The 25,415-nt window shown below is 36.6% G+C and overlaps 1 protein-coding gene across 2 annotated transcripts in view; it reads right to left on the reverse strand.

Moving 5' to 3' along the window:
* Positions 1 to 25,415, reverse strand: part of LOC112986646 (cadherin-10) — a 105,548-nt gene that overhangs the window by 42,938 nt on the left and 37,195 nt on the right. For both annotated transcript variants that reach the window (XM_064506880.1, XM_026106030.2), the window contains exons 2-3: positions 23,200 to 23,576; positions 1,030 to 1,324 (exon numbers count right to left, since the gene is read on the reverse strand). In XM_064506880.1, coding sequence (XP_064362950.1) covers positions 1,030 to 1,324; positions 23,200 to 23,430 — 526 coding nt within the window. In that variant the 5' untranslated portion in view covers positions 23,431 to 23,576. The remainder of the gene's footprint in view (positions 1 to 1,029; positions 1,325 to 23,199; positions 23,577 to 25,415) is intronic.

Here is a 25,415-nt window from a genome sequence, read left to right on the forward strand (position 1 = left end):
TCTTGTAATAGCATTCTGACATAGGCATCAGATACTGTTTATCTTAGTTATACTCACCACATAGTCATGGTCAGTAAACTGTAAGCTAATTGAGTTTTTTGTAAATGTTCAGTTGATGTAAAGTGTCCTAATGAAGCAGAGCCTTAGAAGGCTACGGGACAGATTCAAACAAAAATTATCATAGCTCCATCAGAGCTCCCTGGTCTCCAGCTGGTGTTATGCAGGTCTTCTCTTTGGAGGGAAGATATCCAGATCAGTCTATTCATACTGAGAACTAGATATATCAAGGAATGACAGGGGTTTCACAAGTGTAAATTTCTAGCTAATCATTTTGCCTCTTATCTACTCAATCCTTAGCAACACAACCATCAACAAAGAGAAGAATAACATGTAAGGCTCATCCCTAGGAACCTAAAATAAAATGCAAATAAAGGAAAGATGAACTCAAAAAGCTGTTATTTATGCTGCCATTCATTAATAAGTTAAGAGAAGAACTGAAAGCAAAGATTTGTCCATTCATTCAAAAAGTGAATATAACGAGGAGAATAAAGAGGATGTCTACCTGCATCAACAGTACTTGAGTTAAAACAAAACAAAACAAAACAACCAGAAAAGCTGCTCTCAGCCACAGAATGAAAGAAAGAGGCAATCTCAATGCTTATCGCCACTGGGGACCTCTAGTGAAAATCAAAGGAAAAATTCATTGAGCTTTTGACAAGCTACCTCATTGATCTTACTGTAACACTTCATATGGAGGAGGATGATTCACCATTAATTGTTATCTATTTATACCTATATATTCCAAATCACTGTAAATGAATTTTTTAAAAATTCTAAGTAGAAATATTCTCAAATCACAAAATCTGTTTCTGCACTCAATTCTTGTATTTGAACAAATATATCAAAACCTAAAAATATTTAATTCATGAGCTAAAATTCTGGAAGTGACTAATTTTTCATCGGATGGGGAAGTTGTTCTTCAAGTAATTTATTTAGAGCAGGCACTTAAGCCTCAATGTAAGTACTCACCCACTACTGACATTTCAGGAACACTCGCAGTATAAATTTCTTCCAGAAACGTTGGTTCATTGTCATTGATGTCATGGATTTTAATGACAAACTCGGATTCAGGTTCCACTGGTCTCAGAGTTCTTCTATTTATAGCTTGGGCACGCAGGGTGTAAAAGGCTTTCTCTTCCCTGTCAATTCTCCGAGTGGCATGAATGTCACCAGTTTTCTCATCAATAATAAAAAGAGTACCAGCCCCATCTCCTGACAAAATGTATTTGAGGGATCCATCTCCCTTGTCCTGGTCAGAATGAAGCTGAAGTGAAAAAGAGAGGAAGAAAAATAAAGTATTTTATTTAGAAGGAACAAAAGGTTTTTATAATTATCATTATTATTATATTATATTATATAATATATTATATTATAATTATAATAATATAATAATATAATTATATTATATTATATTATATAATCATTCTGCATGCAACAAGCAAGATTAATACCAACAAAACATTCATGTTCAGTCCCTGTTGACTTGCAGTCTTGGTGTTGTACTGAGGCATCTTTTTACTAATTTAACTCCAAGCATCTTCTAGCTTGACTGCTGTGGCAGATTTTGGTTTTGCAGTAAACACCTGTTCTCTGCTACGAAACCTTTGCACCACAAATCTTGAAGAAGAATTTTATGTTAATGCTGACCTTTTCCTTCCTTGAAGAGATCTTATTAAAGATTCACAACCTGCTGTGTTCGTTGTAAATTCACTAAGCAGATAAAGGACATGGCAGGATACATGACAATTAAGGAAAATAGAACAACTGGTTCCATGTCATACTAATTTTAATTTTTTTATTTCATATTATTTACATTTCCCTAAATTGGAGAACATTTCATTTTGTGTCATTATCACATTCACTCCATCTACTAGTATAAATACCCTACAGGAAAGAAACAGATTTATTAAGCATTCAGTATTGATTTAATACCCAATATCTAAGTAATATAATGCACATCTTCCACTGCTAATGACCTTTAGCACTGGACCATCCATAATGAAAAATATATTCTGTTACATTGCTTTGTTTAGTACAGTAATGTGGTTGGCCCATTCGATTCTTTGGATATACTCACTATTATTTCTCTCATCACCTTTTTACAAAGTTCCTTGCAAGCTCATTGATTTCATAACTGACTGAAAGAATCTGTCATTTAGATTTATTTTCAGCTGGAAATGTATACTTGATTTATTTTGTGATTCAGCAGGAGGGTCACATTAGGTAGAATTTTGATTAAGTTTTAAGAACTTTTTGAATATTCCTGATTTTATGCATGCAGTAATAAGAAAAGCATTTTATAGCATATAAACAACATAAGCAGACACATGAAAAACAATGCAGATTATTAACTACCTATCCATAAGTCTATAGTGCCATATATAAAAAATAGCCATTAACTGCTTTCACAAGATTTACAAGTGATGTAATTATTGTTGACAACTACTTGGTGGTAGCTAGTTTGGTTTTGTAAATCCTATAAAGCTTGCTTAACTATTTCACTAATACCTAAACACCTATGTGTATAAAAGTGAAAAATAATACAAGATATAAGCAGAAAAAACACTGATAGATATAAAATTTCTAATTTGAGCCTGCATTATTTTTAACATTTATTTGTAAGCACAAAAATTAAGTGCAAATATAAAGATTGTTCTTAAAAATCAGACTCAAAAAGTATTCGAATGTTCCAGAAAGTTTAAGACGAAACTAGGGCATCCTTTTTCTTTTCCAGCATTTTGAACACAGTTATTTGAACACACGTTAACAGCGTCACATAGAATTATACGCAGATCACATCCAGTCCTCTGAAGGGTTTTTGTTAGTTCAAGGTCCCACTTCAGGTTATGGAAAACATCACAGGCGTAGGTCAGTATAAATATCCCCCTTGGCACACAGCCATAGACATTTTTCTCTTTCTCTGTGGTGCCTTCATATTACCTACAAAAGCATCTATTTTAAACTGGTATCAGAGGTAGAATATTAGAGTGCCTATTAGTTTTTTGAATGTAGCATTTCCTTGGTTTTTGTGTTGAAACCAAACACATACAGTGGCATGGTGAAGCTGAAGTCAAACAGTGAACTTCTCTGCTGTGATGCATTTTCAGACACTGAATGTTTCCCAGGCAGTCACCATGCCTAGGACAGAAGGGGCTCATGCAGATCTTGGACCAAAGTCTTCATTATAGAAAGTTGGGAAACCATCATTATTCTAGACTTTGCTTTTTTATATAAAGGTTTTCCTATTTTATTTCAATTCAGAAACAAACCTTGAGAATCACTGCAAATATTTAGCAAAGAATAACAAAATCAACTTTGCTTGCATTAAATTTAAACTACACAATGTACATTTACAAAATACACATTTTCTTACTGCTTTCTTTATGAAGAACATGAAAAGAGCAGGAAAGAGCAGCAAGAGAAATCTCTTGCAAGTAAATCCTGTTCTTTCTTTTCCTTCCATGTCTCTTGCCAGCTCCAAACTGAAGGTTTCAAGCCATTCTCACTACCCTTTTGGCAACTAGTTTACTATAATTTTCATCCTTCCTGCTCTTTTCCCACACTCCATTATAGTTGTGTCCTTTCACCCTTTAATTAAAAAATTAATGTGGACTATTTTATACTGTTCTTAAGTGTAGCTAGTCCTCAAAACTGCATTAGATGTTATCTTCCACTGGGTTTCCCAGGATATCACCTTATCTTCAAAAGTGTTTTGGTTCATTGGGCTCATTGGTGGCCCCTGACCACTAGATACAATATTGTCATGGCAGTGTGGTGAAGGACGGCTACAGGAGGCTGCTCTTCCTCAGGCACCTGCATGTGAAATACAAAATCAGGTCTTTCCCATTTCTTTGAATGGGAAAATTGCAATCAGTGTGGCTACAGAGGGCCATACGTGCAAGACAGCCCTGAACACTGAATCTTTACCCAGCTCTGAAATGGATGAACATTACAACTGCAAGGTTTCACTGTTTTACTCTAGTATAAATTTCTCTGCTACTTTTAATATTGTTTTCTATAGTTATTTTGGTTAATGGGCATCTGTGATTCATGTCGGCTAAGCTGAGAAATGGAGAGACATCTATTTCATTTAGCATTTTTTTTTTCATGTAAGATGATCAGCTGTAATGATGTGGTTTTGTTTTCATATCTGTTGCTGATATTTCACAAATTCTTGTTTCAGTGATTTTCTTGCTTCTCCTCCACAGAAATACTTCCCTTCTTAGCTGTCAGCAGTACATGTATTTTACATATACATTATCTCACTGTACAGAAAATCAGAATATGTGTTGGTTTTATTTTATATAGCCGTGATTTATCATACAAAAATTGCAATTAATGTATACCACATTTTTGCATATTTGGCCATCTACCTAAACTGTTGGTCATACTCCTAAATTAAGAAGGCTTTCATAAGCATGATAAAGGACAGTATTGCTAAAAAGACGATAATGAGTATGAGGCAACATTTAAGGGGGTGGCAAAGTGGAGCATTACATAAATACTTAAAATAGAAATTGAATTACAAATCCAAAATAGAGAAAGAAGTTTAAAATGATGGAAAAAGTTTGGCTTCAATTACAATAAAAGCAGACTTAAATCAGATGTATTACCTTCTTCTTCAATGTAAATACAGTCATAAATACAATTTGTTAATGAAAAGATGCCAGAAACAAATTCAACTCAGTATCTATTTAGATCTGTAAAGGATTTTTCAGAAGATTTTAGATTAACAATGTACTGGCTCTGCTCTAAAAATGGCTTGAAAATTACATTGTGGGACTTCTATGCTAATTGTCTTCTAAGGATTCAGATTAAACCTGTCCATTGCAAGAGATATTTTTTCTACCAATTCAAGCCAGCTCTGAAAGCTCCTAATGAAATATAAAGGTTATGAACTTTTTTGAAATATTTATTAGCATAAAAATTGCTAATCCTATTTCCATCAAGAAAGCTGAAGATGCTACTGTGAAAAACAGAGAGCAGATTAGGTCAGTCAGACTCATTTTAACAGAATAACTACATTTGGAATTTGAAATGACTTATAGCAATACCAGATAAAAAGACTTTAAGATTTGCAACACCTATTTCTATTTGAATTTCTGATGCAGAAGTCATTTTATGAATTTTCAGTGGTTGGTTTACACATAACTGGAGATCAGAATATGACTATACTAACAAACCAATCTTTAGTCTGAATTCTTACTTTAGGCATTAATGCAGTTAATAACAATTTTTGTCATATTTTATTATACTATAATATATAGGAGACTCCACTATGCGGTTTACAGTTCTTTTTTGCATTCTTCACCAAATGACAGACTACTCCACTAATACCTCAGTAAATGCATTTTCACTCTCCTATTTGTACTAAAGTCATTTTTATTTCTATAACCTGGAAAATGTTTTTCAAACTTCCTTCTGCAATATGTATTTTAATCTGAGTATCACAATAGCAATGAGACCTTACTACAGTCCTGAATTAATCTATATTTATTTAAAAGTACTGAATTTCCCCTCATTTTGAGGGCCAGTGTCAAGGGCAAAGTTTAACCTACTAGTTCTTTTCTGTGTAATTGTATTAGCCACGTGATGCCAAAATAGACTTGTGGAAGCACTCACAATTTTGCTCTAGTTTTCTACGGCACACATTATAATGGCACCTTTACTGGGTACTTTGTAGAATAATAATAATATTCTCTCTAAAAATAATCTCAACAGAAAGGTTAATTTTTTTAAACAAAATCCAAAAAACAAGGAAAGCTGAAAAGAATTCAAAGTTAATATCAACAGAATTGAGAACTCAGGGAAAAGTATTGGTTACACTGGGTATATTTGCTCTGAAATAATCAGAAAAATTTGATATATAATTCCTACAATGGAGAAATTTCTTTTAAACATCATGAAATGAACTATTAAATAATGAGGTTGTTCAACATTATTTGCACTCATCCTAAAAGGCCTTCAGACCTTCACTAGCTCTTTTTTTCTTTTTTCCAGAGCATATGTCCTGTGAAGTATTCCCTTTGTTGCCAGATTTAACTGTCACAACTTTGAGACAGGTTTTATTCATCAGAGAGATTTTAATTAATTCACTTTCAGTTAATTCACTTATTTCAATTAATCCTTATGGTAACATTTAAAGCAACTCTCTTCTGTGATGCAAGATTTTGCACTGACTTTTAATGAGACATGTCACATTTAATTTTCTAAGTTATATTGTCAATTTGCAAGTTCTGAGCTACTGTGTGTTATTTAAAAGAGGAGGGAGGTGGAAAGGAAAAATGCACATCTCAGTAAGAAAATTTTTGTGAGACTAGGAAAGATAAAGGGAGAAGGAAGTGAAAAGGAAACATAACAAATACTGCAAGGTGAGGAGAGCTCTGAAATTCTCTTACTTGCTGAGAAGAAAGTGACAAACGAAAATGAAAAAATCCACTCCGCATTGCATTTTCAGGTTAGATTCATTTACATTGACCTGATTCATTAGCCAAAAGAAATAATAAAACCAGTTCTGTGAAGAAAGCCTATAGTAGTTTCTTGCTGTTCAAGATGATTATTTGTTCCCATTACTCTTTTAAAGCAGTAAGAGTTAAATTGAAATGAATATTGTTAGGTTCCTTTACACATCACAGGTGAGACAATATCTATCACAGGATCAGGAATATGGTTTTCCAAGCCCCATACAACTACCGTGACTGTGTGATATCATTCTCAAGCTCCACAAACTAGTCATACAAGGCAGGTGTTTCCTCATTGCTAGACTTGCACTTTTTGCACATAATCGCAGCTTTTACGCATACAAAAGGGAATATTCACACTCCAGAGAAGGGCAAGGGGGCTTGTCGCTGGCATCATCTCCTAGGATTTCTGCTGAGAAAGGCAATTTCCTTTTCTATGACTTATTGTATGAGCACCAGAGGTTAGGTGCATTGAGTCGGCATGCCGATAACCAAACTCCCCCCTTCCCATCCATAGCTGACATTCAGAGAGCAAGGCAAGAAAGTTGCAGCTTCATTAGCCTGCCCCAGCGTCCACTCCAGAAGACCCACAAGCACTGAGCTACTGAGAACTAGAGAATAACTGAATTTCATACACCAAGGAGCTCTTGCATGAGCCAATACGTATGTTCCCTTCCAACCTTATCGTAATAAATACTGTCCCTATGTCAGCTGCAGATTGAAAGTAGAGACCTGGCATGGAAGCTGCAGTGTTCTTGCTTATTGGCTATTTGGCCTAACGCCTCCTGTAAATGACTAGGTATAAATACACAGAAGGCTAAAGATAAAACAGTCCTGACCTAAGTCTACACTTTAAGGTAACCTTCATTAAGGAAGTGGACTAAACCAAACATATCCTTTGGTCCTAACCCCTACCCAGCCTGATGTTGCATTTGCCTGCACTCCTGCTTCCAGTGAGCAATCTAGATACACCAACCTAGGGTCTTGGGATGGAAGTGTATCGAATAAGATTTTCCTCAAAAAAAATTTTTTTAATGCATATATTCTTCGTGTTTTTTGTTGGGGGGGGCTAACTCTGGAGCAGCAAGTCTGTACTAAATATTATATAAAGAATTAGCTAATTTCCAGCAGGATCTCTCTATTCCACCACAGAATTGCCTACGAAGCCTAACATGCTAAAACAAACATACCTTTCATTTACTGAAGTCAGAACAGCTTTTTGCATTTGAAAGCTTTGTATTTCATTTCCTCTGCTTTGTTTTGTTGGTTTGTTTGTTTTTTAAGGAAAAATCACCACTAATCCTCATATCCTCTGCATTAACAACAACAATCAAACAGGTAACTAGGAAACAATTTTAGGTATTTTTTTTTTATCTAACAAGAATGTTTTTATTATAACTTATATATGGCTTCCTAAAGTAGTTTAGGTATTAACCAAATAGCCATTAAAACAACATTAAGTTTTTACATATCTTAATACACAATTTTCATTGTACATAAACAGCATTAAATTATTTTCCTTTGAAACAAATGCAAAACACCATTAACATCAGTGCTACTTAGTTCCTTTTGCCTACTACTGGTGGCTACATAAAAACACATTAAATAATATTGTCTTTGTTTCCAGATAAAATCACTGTAATATGTAAAGTGTAAAGAGCTAACATCTTTTGCCTCTATTGTGTTCATTTTCTTCTCATGAATAGTCTAGAGAGTAACGCACATGCATCTTCAGAACAGGTATAATTATGGGCAACAAAAAAGATACCACAGAGAATTAAGTAACAAAGTATGTCAACCAAGATGTGGCAATAGCCAGTTAAGGTGCGGGGTATATATCAGAATTAAGGAATAAAAAACATTAAAAGAAGATTTTAATAATCTACAAATCAATGATATCCATGATAATACATTATTATGGTTAAATTTAATCCTGAGAAAGGGAGAAGAGAGGAGGCGAGAGAAGAGACATCCATGTTTTTCATAAGCTTCTCTTTGTCTCAAGAAACTACTGTTGAATGTGAACTGATGCTATGTTTAATCAATGTATTTTTACATCAATGTATATTTAAACAATGAATAACTAAGATGTCGTAGATCAATCCTGATTTCATTTTGAATCCCAGTGAGGTCAATGGAGCTACTCATAGGATAGGTACATAGTCTAGGACAGATATATTGATATTTTGCAACCCTACAGGGATATTCAAAGTATCATAGGTAAATTTTTGTGAACAGTGGTAGCATATGCATAAGTCTTTGAATCTAACTCACATTTTTATTTGCCCATCAATTTGAAGTCATTCATTTCATTGTTATAAAATCCATTACTCTTGAGAATAATATTCTCAAGAAAAATCCTAAAGATATACCAATTGTTAAGTAGAGAAGATTTAAACCATTATGTACAATTACATAAGGAAATTTAACTTAATTTAATTGCTTTTGTATCAAGACCAGGTAGCTATATTTAAAATATAAATTAAATCTTCTCCTACCAATAATAAGCAGCATCTTTTATTGTTCTATCAGACTGTAAGATATCAAATTAACCAAACTCAGACATAAACCTTGGCAAGGGCCATACAGGACATACAAGTTATGTATATATATGTAGCAGGCAGCATCGTTGGCCCAGGAAACTGCATTGCCTATCTACTTTTAAAGGGTACAGAAAGAGCAAGAAGCCCATCTTGATCTCTGCTGCTACAAATTAAAAACTGTCCTCCATATTAATTACTTTTCCTTGAAGTCTTAATTGCTGTTTTCAATAATGTATTCTGCATACTACATCACTTCTTAAAAATTATGTGAACTGTGGTAGCTGGTTGATAGGCGCAGTCAAAACTTCTGTAAAACCTCTATGCCATTTGCTGGCATTTTCAAGACATCAGAAGCACTGTCTCTCTAAATTCCTATAGAGTATACCATATCAGATATACTGTGGTTTTTGGGGAAAAAAAACAAAACAAAAAACCCTCCTTGGCTCATCATAAATTACTGCTTTATCATTTGTACTAAAAATCCCTATTCTTTTTGTTTTGTCTGCAGAATTGCAGAGAGATTCTGCATCCTCTTTTTTCCATGGTTAGGCCCAGCTTCATGAAGATTTATTTCTTCTTGTTCTGTGCACCTTTAGTTCCTGCTTTTCTTCTCTTTGCAGTAAAAAGAATTCTACAGAGTGTTTCCAAGAGAACTTCCTAATCCTCTTCCACGATATGCAGCCTTACAGGGCACTTGAAATGGTACACCTTGTCCCCTGAATGTCTCTGTTTTCTATACAACCCTTGTTTCCCCTTCCTCGCAAACACCTCAGTACTACTGAAAGCCTTACGATTATTCTCAAATAATAAGCTTTGTTTAATCCCATGCTTCTCCTCTCATTGTCACACGCCTCAGTGGTCCTCTAGCCATTACATCTATTTTACTTGTTTTTTTACTAGCAAACGTGCCTCTTCTGGCAGAGTGAATGGTCTGCCATATAACCCGACCTCCCTAAAGAGAGAATCAGGCCATCAGCTTCCTTATCTTCTAACTACATTATTTATATAGTGGATTCCCTATCCTTTTTGAATGACCTAAGACATCCTGCTGTTTAGCTAAGATATTTCCAAATTATATCATGAACTCTCTATGGAGCTGCTATTCTCAGTTGTATCACCATAGGAAAATGCAGCAATTTTCCTGCACAATAGTTCTCATAAGCCACAGATAGTTTTAAAGAACAAAAGGAGTGGCGAGGTCTGTGAAATTTTGCAAGCAAAAAATTAATAACACTTTAACAAAGTCCTGCATCTTTCCTGAATCTTTCCCCTCATAGATGTTTTTATCTGCTATTCAGCTTGTACCCATTTAGCCTCCTCTGCTGCTCAGTATACTCTATTTTTCATTTAAATTTAGCATTTCCATAATTACCTGCACTTCATTAAAAGTTTTTCTAAATTTTAATAACCCAGCCTGGAGCACTGCATCACTCTAACCATCCTTTTTGTTTTCTTTCTAAAAATGGATTGTTTCATGACATTTTCTTAAATTCCCACTCTTTAAATATAAAAAATCATTAGAACAACTCTCATTTTTTCTCCATTTCCTTTGCGACATCCTACACAATTACATTCTTCATTTTTTTTACTCTGCCAAAATGTGATCAGCTGAAGTTTCAACATAATTTTCCATTTATTTCCATTCTGTTATCCTTTTATCATTTAATACTAATTAGATAATTTATAACCATGATTGCCTAGGTAGTAACTGTTGTTAATTTTTATACTGAGTCCAAAATAGCACTTCCAAACCTCTGTATCCACACTATTACAGGTGCTCAAAACACTCATTTTATGAGTAGAAAAAAATAAGAATTGAATTTTGCTCAGGGAATCACACTTCCTGAAGGTCCCATTTGTAATGGGATTAGCAAACATAAATCCGGATACTTGGATATTTTAATTTACACATATTCTACATCAAAGGTCATACCCTAGGAAAGGATATGCAAAAGTTCTCACTGGAAGATAGAAAGCTCTATCAGAAAGAAGAAGGTCTATACAACTTTATGTCTCTACATATCTAATATAATGTATTCCTCTAATCACTATATTCTAGCATATGCCCTTCTGAATTATATATAATTACAAAACCAATCAAAGCATTTTAGGAAGAAAACCCCAAAAAGCATTTTCATAACACAAAACAACTTCTAAATTTAATGTAAGGAAGAAAAGCCCACTTCTTTCCCCAGATGCTTTTGGATGAGGAAGAGAGAGAGAGAAAGTATTCTTCATGATCATCCCTCCTGTATCATGTAACCACTTTAACAAATACTCAGCATGGCAAAATTGCCAACTTCTCCTACAAAGTAGTGGTTCTGCCACTACAGTTTTACTCTGAAATATTTCAAAGCATAAAGTCTAATCACTATTTCCAGCCTTGTCATCTTAAAAGAAAGTCATTTGTTTATTAAGAGAGGGAAATGATTCTTTGAGGAATAAAAATAAATCAGAAATCACCAAAATAATGGAAATGAAAAACAGCACGATTACCCCAAGCCTCACAACAAGAGGAAACTTAATATGTTCATGTCTTCCCAGCACTTCATTGAGATATACGTGGGGGCAAATTCAAAGGAAAAGGGGGGCTGGAAGGAACAAAAGAAAAACCCTGAAGTAGAGAGAGCACACACCTTTCTGCCTATATGAAAATGAATCAAGAAAAGCTAATTCTGTATAGGCCTGCATTGCCTGTAAATCCGGGTAGCCTAATTAGAAGAAGGCACAGAGTATCAGTGTAAGCCAGCATGAAGGAGCATGGCTTCTATACAACTAGGAAAGGGTGAATAAAAGAGATCAAGAGAATTGCAATGGAGCACTGAGGTTCTGTGTTTAATTTTTACATCTTCTTGGAAGTATCCTGAATTTTCTTTCTCACAAATTTTAAGGTCCAAGCTACTTAAGTATTAGAGTTCAGGCAGTTACATCTCTTAGCTATGACAATTCTCTGCAACAACATAGGCTTCAAAAGTATGGTATCAAGAATATGCCAGAACTCATCTTTTCCACCTAGATGTTTGCATGCACTCAGTTTGGATATGCCTTTCAGCAGGCCAAGCCACCTAATTACACATTAATGCCTTTCTAAGCAATCAGATGTTCGCAGTACCTTGCATCTGCATTTCAGCCCAAACTTCCAGGCTGACAGAATGGACAGGAATCTAGTCTTTGAGAAGACAACACAAGATTTGTGTTCTCAGACTTGAAGAGTGTCGCAACTGGTTGAGGGTTACACATTAAAAATTGCTACAGACCAAAATATAGTCAAAATAGATGGCAACTGTTTCACCCAGCAACTCAGTCTTCCTTTAAACACTCTCAAATACACAGCTGTGAAAAGATTCAGGAAACGGAAATAATATAGTTTGAGAAAGTAATAGGAAAAGGACTGAGGGATTGGAGAATGATGTTTGTTTACTCCTAAGAAAAAAATGCTACTTTGTCCCGCAGGGACTACAGATACATTGATTTTATAACTACATACTACCTCAAAACAGAAGACGTTGGAGGTTCTGATAAAACTTGCTATCACAGTCTTTTGTGTTCAGCATGTTTTTAATTATCTCCATGGACAAAAACACTTACAAATATAGGGCAAGGCTTCCAGCAGGAAGACATTTTAAAAGGGTAAACATCAACTTTTAACTTCTTAGAACTGACTCCCTCATGGGTATTTTCTTGCAAGTCACCGATTTTCTCTTAGTATTACCCCTGGCTCTTCCTTGTTATCTGTGTATATAAGATATTTAAAAGGTCATCTGCATCTGGTTTAAAATGAAAAAGAAAAGAATAGAAAAGAAAAAGCCCCTAAAGCATCCACCTTTGAATTGCTGTTGAAACTTGGATATTTATACATTTATCATTTCAAACAACGTGTAGGTCAAACATTTCTAAAGCTCCCTTTTCTATTATGCTTTTTAATTCCTCCAGTGAATGGATGTACTGTGATGAAGTGGGCTCTCCTTTTCCTGAGCTACAACTTTGAATACAAATCATCTCAGTTTAATCAGTTCTTTCCTTATTGGAATATCTTTCTTTGACAAGCAGATATAATTTTAAAATTGAAAAAGAAATTGAACTGAAAGGAATTGGGAAGTCCAGACCCAACTATCTCCCTCTTTCTTATACTTTTTTGAAGCATGATGTGATTTTAAATGCAATGCATAATCATGTACAAACTCTGAGTTTGGAAACGACCCAAGAGTGCTGTAACACTCCTGCGTAAAGGCAGTAAAATGGATCTTACTGATGACTGTACACCTGACAGAAGGATGTCCAAAGCTTAGATTATCTCCCCTCTAAATCTTCCTGATAACTGATCAACACTTTTGAACTCTGTGACTGCACAAGGCTGAGCTGATTATCTCTTTTACCATCTCTACTGCTGTAGAGGCATCTCCTATCTTCAGCAAAGTCCATCTTATCTATAACCTATACTGTGTTCATCAAAACAATACAGACTCACAAACAAAATCTCTCTGACATTCTGATTCTGTATTATGCTCACAATGGACCTGCTTTTATTTGCCTAAAAAAAAAGAAAGGAAACACATTTATAAATGGCTTGCACTCAAGTAGCAGTGTGTTAAAAAGGGAATAAGGAGAATTCAAGTAATCTTTCCTACTCTTACATCAAACTTAGCAATTTTTCCACTGAAACCACTCACACTTTTCCAGTGGCTTGGATTCACCATTGCACCTTGTAGTACACACTTAAGATCAATACTTTTAGATTCCAGTGGCTTGACAGAAAAAGAATGTTATGCTTCTAGCCCTTATCCATATTTGCAATAGTTTCTGAGTAGACTCAAAATGTTTGCTGATGGGAAAGCACACAAAAGCAATCATGGATGTAGAAATTCATGAAATAAAATAAATGCTGTTTTGAAAGTGTTACTCATGAAACACTCATAGCAGATTATAATGAGCTTTATTATGAGCATATTATCTGATTCTACAGTATTAAGGTCTGTTGATATATGGGAAAGGAAACAGCAAATAACTGCTGTTCAGATATATATGAGCTAAGTATGTTATCCTGTACCATAAATTATACCTCATAAATTCAGAAGCAGTAAGAATTAGTGATATATGATAGCTAATAGGAAATACATTTCAGTGCTTTACGAGAGAATTTGAAGATGCCAGTAGTGTTATTTAAAAACTTTGAAACATAAAGCTCTTAAATGCCTAGTAGACACAAGTTTCAATCAGGAAAAACTAGAAACCGGTGTTTAAGTATTAACTAATTAATAATTCTGCTCAGCACAATTTAATGATTGAAGACCTATTTCAACAAGCACCTTCCTCTACTGTGCCCCTCATAATAGAAATGGCATGCAATTTTAAATTTTCTTAAAAAAAAAAAAAAGTCAAGAGCAGTGTTTAAAACCAAACACATCATCTAACTTTCCCCTCAAAGACCACCCTCTGTTTTTTACAGCCTGTTACAACTTCCACTCTTCCACAGTTCCAATTAAAGGCCACCAACAGTGTCAAATTCTCTAATAGTTTTGGTCCCAAAGAGGCCAAGGAGAAATAGGAACAGACCATCAAACTAATATCTGCTGGAAAGCTGAGCAATTAAAATCCTGCACTTTTAGATATGATATCCCATTTCATCCACTGTAACTCTTCCAGTTGTCATGACTTTCAAATTAAGCAAACTTCATATGAAACTGTTCCCATAGGAGTGGAAAAGGTCCTGTACTGAGCATCCTTTTTAGCTCCAAGCAGTTGCCTACATGCACATTCACAATAGCTGCATCCACCTAAGCAACTTAGTGTCCTAGAGTTCTTTTGGGTACAAATTTGCCTTGCTTCTGTACTTGGAGTCTTGAAAGCGTGAAGACTGCTTTTTCTCTTTGTGGAACCATGATTCAAATTGCTCATGGGGACATCACTTGCAATGTGATGCAAGGTCCTCTGGTGGTTAGATACCTACAGATATGTGTTGTGAGCCTAGAACCAGCAACTGGCACAGTTTAAATTGCCAATGACAATATGACACAGATACAATCCTGGAACCAAAACAGATCAAACCATATTGCTTTCCCTCTTTGAACCACACCAGTTGGTAAAGAAGCTATATTATTTGATTACAACTAGATTAGCACACTGACCAGACAACTTTACCCTAGCAGTATCCATACTATTATTGGCATGGTCTGAGCTCTTCCCCTTGTGTCCAGCCCATAGAGTAATAAAAAGACAGGACACCCTCCCTTTCAGTTCTGCAGAACCCAATCTTCTCTGCAAAGCTAGTATTTGAACTGAGCCACTGATGGCTAGCCTACTTTTACATCTTTTTAGGATTTTTTTGTTTTATCTTGCTATCCTGCAATATATATATATTTCCTACTTTCTTTCTTTCAGACTTCAGCCCAAAGTTTGCTCAACCTCCTCGCACACCTGACTTACCAACATCAAATTTGCCAGTATCTGGCGAAGCCCCGATGGTTTTATTAAACATCTATTACACGACTCCGTGGTTCTGACTGGATGGACAGTCCTACCGACTCTACAGCCTTAAAGAAAACCACAATCACAAAGTCTTCTACTTGTCTGCTTTTCAAACTTGGGTTTTAAGGACAGGGGCACTCAGCAGGCATTCAGTATGCCCAGCATTTCCACTCAACAGAAGAAATGCTGCCACTGAACTTCCTTGGAAGAACAAAACTGCCTTGGAGCCTCTATCTTCAGCTGTGTTGCCCCCAGCCCAAAAGAAAACAAAAGTCCTAAAGAACAGTAATCTGCCCGAGTACTGCTTCACTGTGAGAGCAGAATGGAACAGAGAGCAGAGGGAATGAAATTTTTCATTGCCTTTCTCTGTTCTTCCCCATCCTTTCCAAGATTTACCAGTCTAAAGGCATAATTGGCAATGCTCATGAAAGTCTTTCATTTATAGTATCTGGCACATCTGACCAAAATTACAATCAGATCATTTAAACACTGGAGAGTATCCCCTTAAATAGGTGAATTGAGTGATGTTGAATGGCCTGCCCAAATGACCCAACATCTCTTGTCTTGTTATCAGGCAACAGTTCCAAGAAGCTCGCGTGCACAGACATCTGTCCAGGGCTGGAAATTACTGACAGTCTAAATTCCTATTCAAAAATACTTCTGGGTCCACCCTTTTCCCTTTTCTCAGCCATCTTAGCCCTCTGTCATGGTTTGTGCATATGGCAGCTTCAGATCCAGTTCTGCATCAGTCCCTTCAAAGAATGATTGAGATGACATTGGCAGAAGTCATCCAGGTATCTTCAGACCACCCTGTCTCAACACCAAGACTCCAGAAAGTTCAGAAACTCAGAAAGGAGTTTTCCCAAGGAAAACCTTGGTGGACATGGGTAGTTTTTTTGTCACCTCAACTCTTTCTCTAGAAAGCTGCACAGGTCAATTCTTCATCTACTCTACATGGCTGCCTTCTTGTAATCACTTGCTATCTCCTGCAAGAGGATCTTCTATTATCTTTGGTCTTGAATGAACCTATCTGGCTTTGGATTTAGATACAGAATCAATAAGGCTTTTCTGGACTTCACTAAAAGACTGGAGGATGCCACAAAGGAAACTTTAGTGCCTCTGATGTTATGGAAAATCAGCTTTTGTATCAAGCATTTTGAGAAGTCATCTTCATTCTGTGTTCTAGACTACAACAAGAGGTAGTAGAGAACCTCTCCTTTGAAAAGAAAGGAAGTGACAAGGTATTCCACTCCAAGACTCTAGACTTATTCTGAGATATCTAGGAGACCTCCAATGTACCACAAAAAGAGTTTTCATGTTGTTGTTCTGACTTGGTGCCGTAAACATCCTTTTTCACAGCCTATCCTTTTTCCACAGCCTTGCTGAGACTTGGTGAAACTTTCTAAATGGTGATGCCTCTCAGACATCAGTTCTACCACACTGCAGTATCTTCAGTAAGACAAGGTTTTCGAAGACTGAGCTGTGAACAACTCCCTTTCTGCACCTAGTAGAGTCATACCTAAAATCCCGAGTTGAAACTGCTAAAGGACAAGGCTTTCGCCTTGGCAAGTGAATTCTGCGCACAGTAGCCCACGATTCCTCGGTTTCCAGGATACCTCACCTCAGTCCTCCTTTCCCAGTCTTCTTTATTGATCCCTGCCACAAGAATCTACTCCAGTTCAAAATTCAACCACATTGCCACAGAGCTGATTCCCTATACCTGACAGAGGAGGCATTTTTCTGCTCAATCACATCTTCGCATCAGATACTGTGCCTGGACACACACATTTTCAATTTAAAATCTTACCTTTCAGTCTCTCTGTGGTACCAAAGGTCTTTACAAAAGAAAGAGCTATGGCAATCAAACCCTTCAGGCATCAAAATACAGAAGTTTTAAAAAGGGTTGATAAGTCCTCTTCTTACCACAACAGCACTACTTCAGGCAGATCTCACTTGTTGTGCCACTTGATGAGAAACCCTTTGAACCCATGGCTATATGCTCTTTTGTATTATCCTCTCCAAAACCAGTATTTTTGGTGGCTGTTACTTCAGAAAGAAAAATGAGGTGAGATGCAAGTCTTTATGAATCTATTCCCATATTCTGCTTTCCGTAGAATAAGGTAATTTTTGAAGTCCATTCAAAATTCCTGACCAGGATGGTTTCCAGCTTTCCTTCCTTTAAGGAAATTACTTTATCTAATCTTTTCTTAAGATTTACTGCTTCTCCAGCAGTGGTAACTCTATACAGTTTAAGTCTTAGCTAATCTCTATTCTTTTATATCAACAGAACATGGACTTTCAGGAAAACTCCTCATCTTTTCATCTCTGTGATGTTGTCAAATTCTGTGTTAATTATGCCTCATTGGATTACAGACTGAAGCAATACTATAAACTTGATAGAAGAGAATATTTAATTCCAATAAAGGTCAATTTAACTAGAGCACAAGGAACATCAGAGGCTTCCTTACTTACATCTTCATGAATAAGTGGATGATGAGGTGCCCAGGGCTCCATTCACACTTTTGTTAAATACTCTGCTCTTGCTGAGGTGTCTAAAAGCAATGCCACTTTTGGGAAGGCTGTCTTTCAGACCTTGTTCAGTTAATGGCTTGGGACCGTTCTTCAGGTAACAGTTCTGTGGAATATCATTTGCAGTTGTCCACAGCATCAGTGTCCACACAGACACTTACTTAAAAGAGAAAGATGGGCTACAAACTGGTACAGCTGTTCTCAGAAATGTGTTATGTATGAATCCATTCCCAATACTCCAAGTCCTTTCCTCAGAAGCCTGTCTCTGGTGGGATCCTCAGACTGAGAGGAACTAAGTGAGGCTGGCATGTTCTGCCCTTCCTATCATCAGAAGTAAAGGACGGATTTAGAAGTATGCAATTATGAATACTGCCAGGATAATCCTTTCTAGTAAGAGTTCTAGTATGGCACTCTCAAGATTATATACAAATTTACATATAGACAACACATTCTAAAAGAAAAACAGTTACAACTAAAGATACTGTCTTTATGTTACATTTCACTCTATATTGCTTAATATATGATAAATTGGCTTTTGAGATACTAAAAAGTTTAACTAACAACTCCAATCTCTGAAAGTACTGTGAAAATATTCTGAAAAATTCATTACAGTTGATCCTTTATGAGTCATGCCTTGTAACTGCACTACTTTCTTAGAAAAATTAATAAATGGTCCTTGAACCTAGATACTAATAAAAAGAGAGAAAAATTATGAAACAGCCTTCAGCATACGAAGAAAGAACAATAGAGTATATATAGATTTTCTGTGCAGTTAAAACAGAAAGGAAGCATTAACCATACTTCTAAAAACAAATCTGAATAACATGGCTTTTTTAATATGAGTTTTAAGCTTCATTTTGAACATCCCTGTGTTGTTTCTCTGAAGTTCTGAAAAGTAGTTTTTTTCCAGAATTACTGTTTCCTGGTATATTTTTATAAATATAGCTCAATAAATTGTGTAATACATACATAGGTCTGGTTTCCTATACTGCTTTTCATGGCTTCAAATTTTATTATAAACCGCCATCATTATTATTATTTAATAATGCAATACAAATACAGATTCTGTACATAGAAAATAGTCGTAATGTTATTCTGTAGTTTTGATTTCTATCCTCAGAATGCTGCATATTGCACAAAGGAAAGGCCAGCAATACTCCTTTCTTCAAATAATAATATTGCCCGGAAATACTCAGTGAATGCCCAGAAGCCATCAATAAGTACTTGGCTGCTGAGACGATGCTACCATTTCAGAAGATGGCTGACAAACAAGAAACTCTCCAGCTGTTACCGCATTAGGTATCCCACTCACTCATTGGTCTAGTGCTATACAGTGCCGTAATGTTATTTCAGTAGAATCTTCTGAAACTCACCTAAAAAGTGAATAAATATATAAATTGCATTCTGAATTGTAGACACTGGTTTCAAGGATAATGTGATATTCAACAGTTTTGGGGTTCTCTTGACAGACATAAAAATGCAAAATGAGAAACTTAAAGACAAACACACACATGAGCTCTGCAAGCAAATTCACAAATCCAAATATATCTAGTACCCCAGATCTGGAATTTCTGCTGATCCTTTCACTGATGTATTTGTCATCTGACTATTATTCTCAATTTAAAAAATCATACTTAGTCTTTACTTTTGACTGAAACCTCACCTTGATAAACATTCTTTCCTAGTCACAAATCATTTATTTCTATCTTATGCTTCTTCCGAACACACTTTATTTACAAACAGCATCTCTCAATGTATGGCTTGGAAATTAACAGGAAAGTGGCATTCTATTCCACCTATCCAAACATTGGGGTTTGGAGAAAATCACATAAAAAGAACCATCCAGAAACTCCAGCCAGCCAGATCTATGGATGTTCAGACAATTTCCTCTAATTTTGATTGATTTTCTCTACTTTTGCTAAACAGTTGTTTGTGATAACCTTTTCTTCCCAGCCACTTTACTTCAAATTCCTGCTTTGTCAGGCAACTTGGTCTATTTTCTTCTGCCCTGCTGTCACACCTTTTCCTTAGATGTTTTCCCCGTTTTCACTTTTCTCTGAGTTCAATTGTTCTTCTCTCACATCCATTTAATTTCTCTCTCTTGCAGCCCAGAAAATATGATTTTTGACATTGCCAGTAAAAGGCCACAAACAGGCTTGGTATTGATCTGACAGTGAAAGGTCTCAGGATTGTTTTGGGCTTCCCTTGGCCTTGGTTTGTTTGCTTCTGGCAAAGAGGTAGGATGCTGACACCTGGTCGTAGACACGTCTTCCCCTGCTCCCCCAGCTTTTCTTGGGGAAATCAGATGATGTTGACCATACCACCCTGATGGGCATCGGGAAGGCAAGTGATAGCTACTAGACAGTTTATGTACTACAAGTTTAAATACTAATGATTTTTTTTCCATAATAATTTGAGAACTTGGTCTATTAGACTGCTAAAATATTACTTACAGTAGCACTAAATCCTCATTTCCACGTATGGAGTCTTTTCCCTTTTGACATAAAAAGATTTTGAGTGTGAAACTCTCCCTATGCAAACATGATGCTGTCATGCTGTTCATTTTACATGTTTTCTACACTTTTCCCAAACCTGACAGAAATTGACTATAGGGCAGTTTTAGATACTTAGGTTAATTTTAAGATTTCTTGCTCAAATTAGCAACTTTTTTTGCTCTAACCAAAGCAAAAAAGTGAAAATGCAGTCTTAACTGCTCCTCAATTTTATTCTCTGCTCTGTATTTATATTTACCATTTCACTTACCTTTACTTACTCTGCATTTACAGTCTCTCTTTTTCTAACACAGACTAGTTATCCTATAAAACTTTGACCTCTTTTCCCTCTATTTTCTCTAACGAGTCTTCCTTCAGTCATCATGACAGCAAGAAAATTATTGAGTAGTGTCACTCACATTTTGAGGGACGATTGGGGAACATAAATACTCAAAAATAATGAAATAAAAACAGTTATCACCAGGGTGTCCTCCAATGTGTTCACTTTAAAACATACTACTCTTCTTCTGAAGGAGGCTAACGCACTTGAATTTCAGGGTATCCTGCAAACCTGTTTATTTCCTGGGATTTTTAGGAGCAATAGGCTCCCAAATACAATGGCATAGTATTTTGTTTCAATGACACTTCTTATTTTGTAGACAAGGTTAATTTTCTTTAGCCGTTAGTCTGACCTGGATTGCGGAACTAGTGCTAGTCTCACTTTGGAAGCATGAATTTATGCCTGACAAGTGTATGAAACAAATGTCCAGAATATTGTTAAGGCTCTCAGTATGCTTTAGGAAGTACTTCATTATTCAAATACTAGTACTGAAATTACAGACAGAAAGCAACAAACAATAAATGGAAACAAAAAGGCAATTTACTGTACATAAGGTTGTCACTTAAATTTCTACTTCACTATTTAAATTTTCTGTAAATTTTAATACGGATTTTCTTTCTCAGAGAAAAAAAAAAAGGAAAAAGACAACAGAAATATTTCTAACTCTTCCAAGGAATGATTTATTTAAATAAATCTAATTTCTTCCTTTTTCCAACATTTAATGCTGATATCATTGTCAGAACAATTGGGTGTTGGGAGAATTTATAAACAGAAATCAAATAAAATGCTAGGATAATTGTCCCCTAACATTCTCACAGACAGTTGATAAAGTACATGCTACGTAAGTGGGCAGTGAGGTGGACTGAAACGCGGCTGAACTGCTGGGCTCAGAGGGTTGTGATGAGTGGCATGAAGTCCTGCTGGAGGCCAGTCACTAGTGGAGTACCCCAGGGGGCAATACTGGGGCCAGTACTCTTTAACCTCTCATTAATGACCAGGAAGATAGGACAGGGCATGCTTCCAGTGAGTCTGCAGATGAGAGGAAACTGGGAAGAGCGCACCAGAGGGTTGCACTGCCATTTAGAGGGACCTCAACAGGCTGGAGAAATGGGCCAACAGGAGCCTCATGAACCTCAACAAAGGGAAGTGCAGAGTGCTGCACCTGGGGAGGAATAACCCCCTGCACCAGGACAGGCTGGGGGCCGACCTGCTGGAGAGCAGCTCTGCAGAGAAGGAGCAGGGGGTCCTGGTGGACAACAAGTTGACCATGAGCCAGCAATGCACCCTTGTGGCAGAGGCCGCCAACGGCAAGCTGGGCTACATTAGCAAAAACACAGCCAGCAGGTCGAGGGGAGTAATTATTTCCCTCAACTCAGTGCTGGTGAGACCACATCTGGAGCACTGTGTCTAGTGCTGGGCTGTCCAGTATAAGAAAGACCGGGACTTACTACAGAGGGTGGAGGGCCACAAAGATGATTAAGGGACTGAAGCGTCTCTCATATGAGAGAAAGATGAGAGAGCTGGGAGTCATCAGCCTGGACAAGAGAAGGCTCAGAGGGATCTTGTCAATGTGTACAAGTACCTGGTTGGAGGGTGTAAGGAGGATGTAGCCAGACTCTTCTGAGCAGTGTCCAGTGAAAGGACAAGAGGCAATGAACACAAATTGAAATACAGGAAATTCCATTTAAACACAAAAGAAACTTTTTTATTTTATTTTGAGAGTGGTTAAACACTGGAACAGGTTGCCCAGAGACATTTTGGAGTATCCGTCCCTAGAGATACCTAAAACTGGACTGGACATGGCCCTGAGCAGCCTACTATAGCTGACCCTGCTTCCAAAAGGGAGGTTGGACTAGACAATTTCCAGAGGAAGTTTCCTGGCAAAATGTAAACATTGACTGAAAATTATTTGAAAGATACTTCCAGACAGTAGGTGTCCAGCGTACCATGCAGTCATATGAGCATTTCTGCTGACTTCTCTTGTATTTCACTTCTTAACCACCTGCTTTCTATCATGTGGTTGTTAATGAAGTTCACTCTCAGCTCACTTTCAGTTTATTGAAATTTGGGAGAGTTAGCAACACTGGGTTTTTTTTTATTTTTGTTTTTTGGTTTTTTTAATTAGCTATATATCAAGTATAAGCACAGAAAGAGAGTCTATGTTATCTTGTATGAAATACACAAAATATTAAAAGAGAAATAGTAGAAAAAGATATTATAATAAATTTGAAAATACTGGATTCTGATACACAAGAAAATAAGCAAACTTGAAAATAACACAGAAATTACAAACCTTAATATTTACCTACCTTTCCTACATACTGATAATCAGATCCTGTGTACTCCTCTAAAAGGAAAAACTGGTTCCACATCCAGCCTCGCTTCTGGCGGTGAAGCGCTTTTCCATCACTCCCTGATGCACGTCCCACAAAGCTTTTGGGTCTGAGATCAGGAGTCCTTCTGAACACCATTTCTGTACAGCAGGGATGCGGCAGCCACATCCAGAGCAGCAGAAGTAACAGGGCTTGCTTTATTGTCATAGCTCTCCACTGCTGATGCTCTCTGAGCCAGTCAGTGATGGAGTCAACAGTTTTGTTTTTCTTGACTTGTTTTCTTGTGGCTAGTTGCTGATGCAGCCAAACAGTTTCCAGCAATTCATCTCTGATCTGTACATAGTAACCAAATCCTGAAAGCAAACATAAAAGAGACAATCTAAGTTGAAATGCTTCCCCTCCTACTGTATGCTGCAGCTGCAAAATCTTATGACATAGAAAGCAAATTGATTATGAATATAAAGGTTATCTTGTAAACTTGGGATAATGAGATCGCTCCAAACATTAGGTAGCTGCTTTCAACATACTCCATAAGAAAGAATAAGAATGCATTGAGATGACCAACTATTTTCCCATTAAAAACTTTCAATTTAGGAGTTTCTAAGAGTGTTCTTCATATAGACTAGGGGATTAATACTGCTCGAACTTACACATTAAATACTCCAGACTTTACTTCAAATGTTTTCCACCTGATCTGATTCACAAGAAATCCAGTGTTTTATTAATCTTACTAGCAAGAGGCCTGAAAGGCTAACACTAAGCAGTTTTAGAAATGGTAAAACACCAGTTTTAGCATCTCTGGGGTGTTTTAAATGGCAAAAGAGAAAATCACATGCATCATAAGAAATACAACATGACAAGAAGCAAACTTTTAAATAAAAAAACTTCTTGAGATGGTGTTCTTGCAATATGGAGTGATGCAAACTCAGCCTTAAAAGGAAGGAAGTATTTAATAAATGAAGCCTGTATTGCAGGTATCCTAAATAGTTTTAGTTTTGCAGAGTACTTAAATGCATCTCACCATGGGAAGCATTATAGCAGAGAAAAAAAAAAGTCCCCAAACTCATCTTTGGTTTCTCTCCACCTTATTTTTTTGTCTTGTTTTCCTCCTTCTAACAGAACTGTGAAAAGTTTTTATCTCAGCAAGATAAATTCAGCCAGGTTCTCCTTAAATTTTTAGTTGGCATCAACCACACATGCATTGTTTCCATCCCAGCCTTTGGTTTTTTTGAAACATTTATGGGAATCTTTTCAAAGGTTTAAAAATAAATCCTTGCAGGATTTCTTCTGATTTGTTTGAACATCCAAACCAGGAAAAAAAAATAATCACAATAAAAACTTCCAAATGCTCAAATCACCAATCAAGTGCATTCCAAAGCATTCAATTAATATAAATTATATTAACAGTAAATATAAATCACCAAAAAGTATAATAGGGCTACTACAAATATCATTGCATGCTGAATACAGATTAACCTATAGAGAGCAAGACTAAGTATACTCAGATATACTAAACACATAACGGCGTGAATTATACCCCGTAACTTTTACTTTCTTTTTACTTGTTTCCTTTTTGTACTTTCCTAATATTCTTGCAATCTTTTCAGCCCCATCTGTTTGTTCACTGCCTTTTTGCCTTGCATGCTCTGCACACTGCATGGTGGTTACATTATGATGGACAAGCGGGGCAAGGGCTGCCTTGCCCCACGTGCTACGTTTGGAGCCAGGGGAGAGGAGGAGGAGATCGCGTGTTCGCAGAGCAACGGAGCCCCGAGACCTGGGGCAGCTCTGGGGCTGTGGGGTGTAGCTGGTGGCCTCCAGGAAAAACTGGAAGCAGAGTGTCTTTGCTGTGAGAGGGAGCTCCTGCCACTAAGAGGAACGGAGAAGTTGGTTTCCTTCAGAGGTGACAGAAAGATCCTTTCCTACAGATCCAAGCAAATTTGTACAGAGCTTGAGGAAGACATGGGAAATTGCTGGGCTAGAAAGCAAAACCAGAGGAAAGGACCAACTCTAGAGAGAAGCAGAGAGAAGACGTATTTTCAACCTTTTTTTTTTTCCCAACCATTCCCTCCTAGCAGAGCAGAGATTTTTCCTGCTTTGAAGGAGTTACCTTATTATATTTTGTGTGTGTTCTTTGGTAAGTCCTAGCTTTAGAGTCTGGAAACCATTCCTTAACTTTTGATGTATTTTCT

This window comes from Dromaius novaehollandiae, chromosome 2 (genome assembly GCF_036370855.1).
Source record: "Dromaius novaehollandiae isolate bDroNov1 chromosome 2, bDroNov1.hap1, whole genome shotgun sequence".
Lineage (NCBI taxonomy): Eukaryota > Metazoa > Chordata > Aves > Casuariiformes > Dromaiidae > Dromaius > Dromaius novaehollandiae.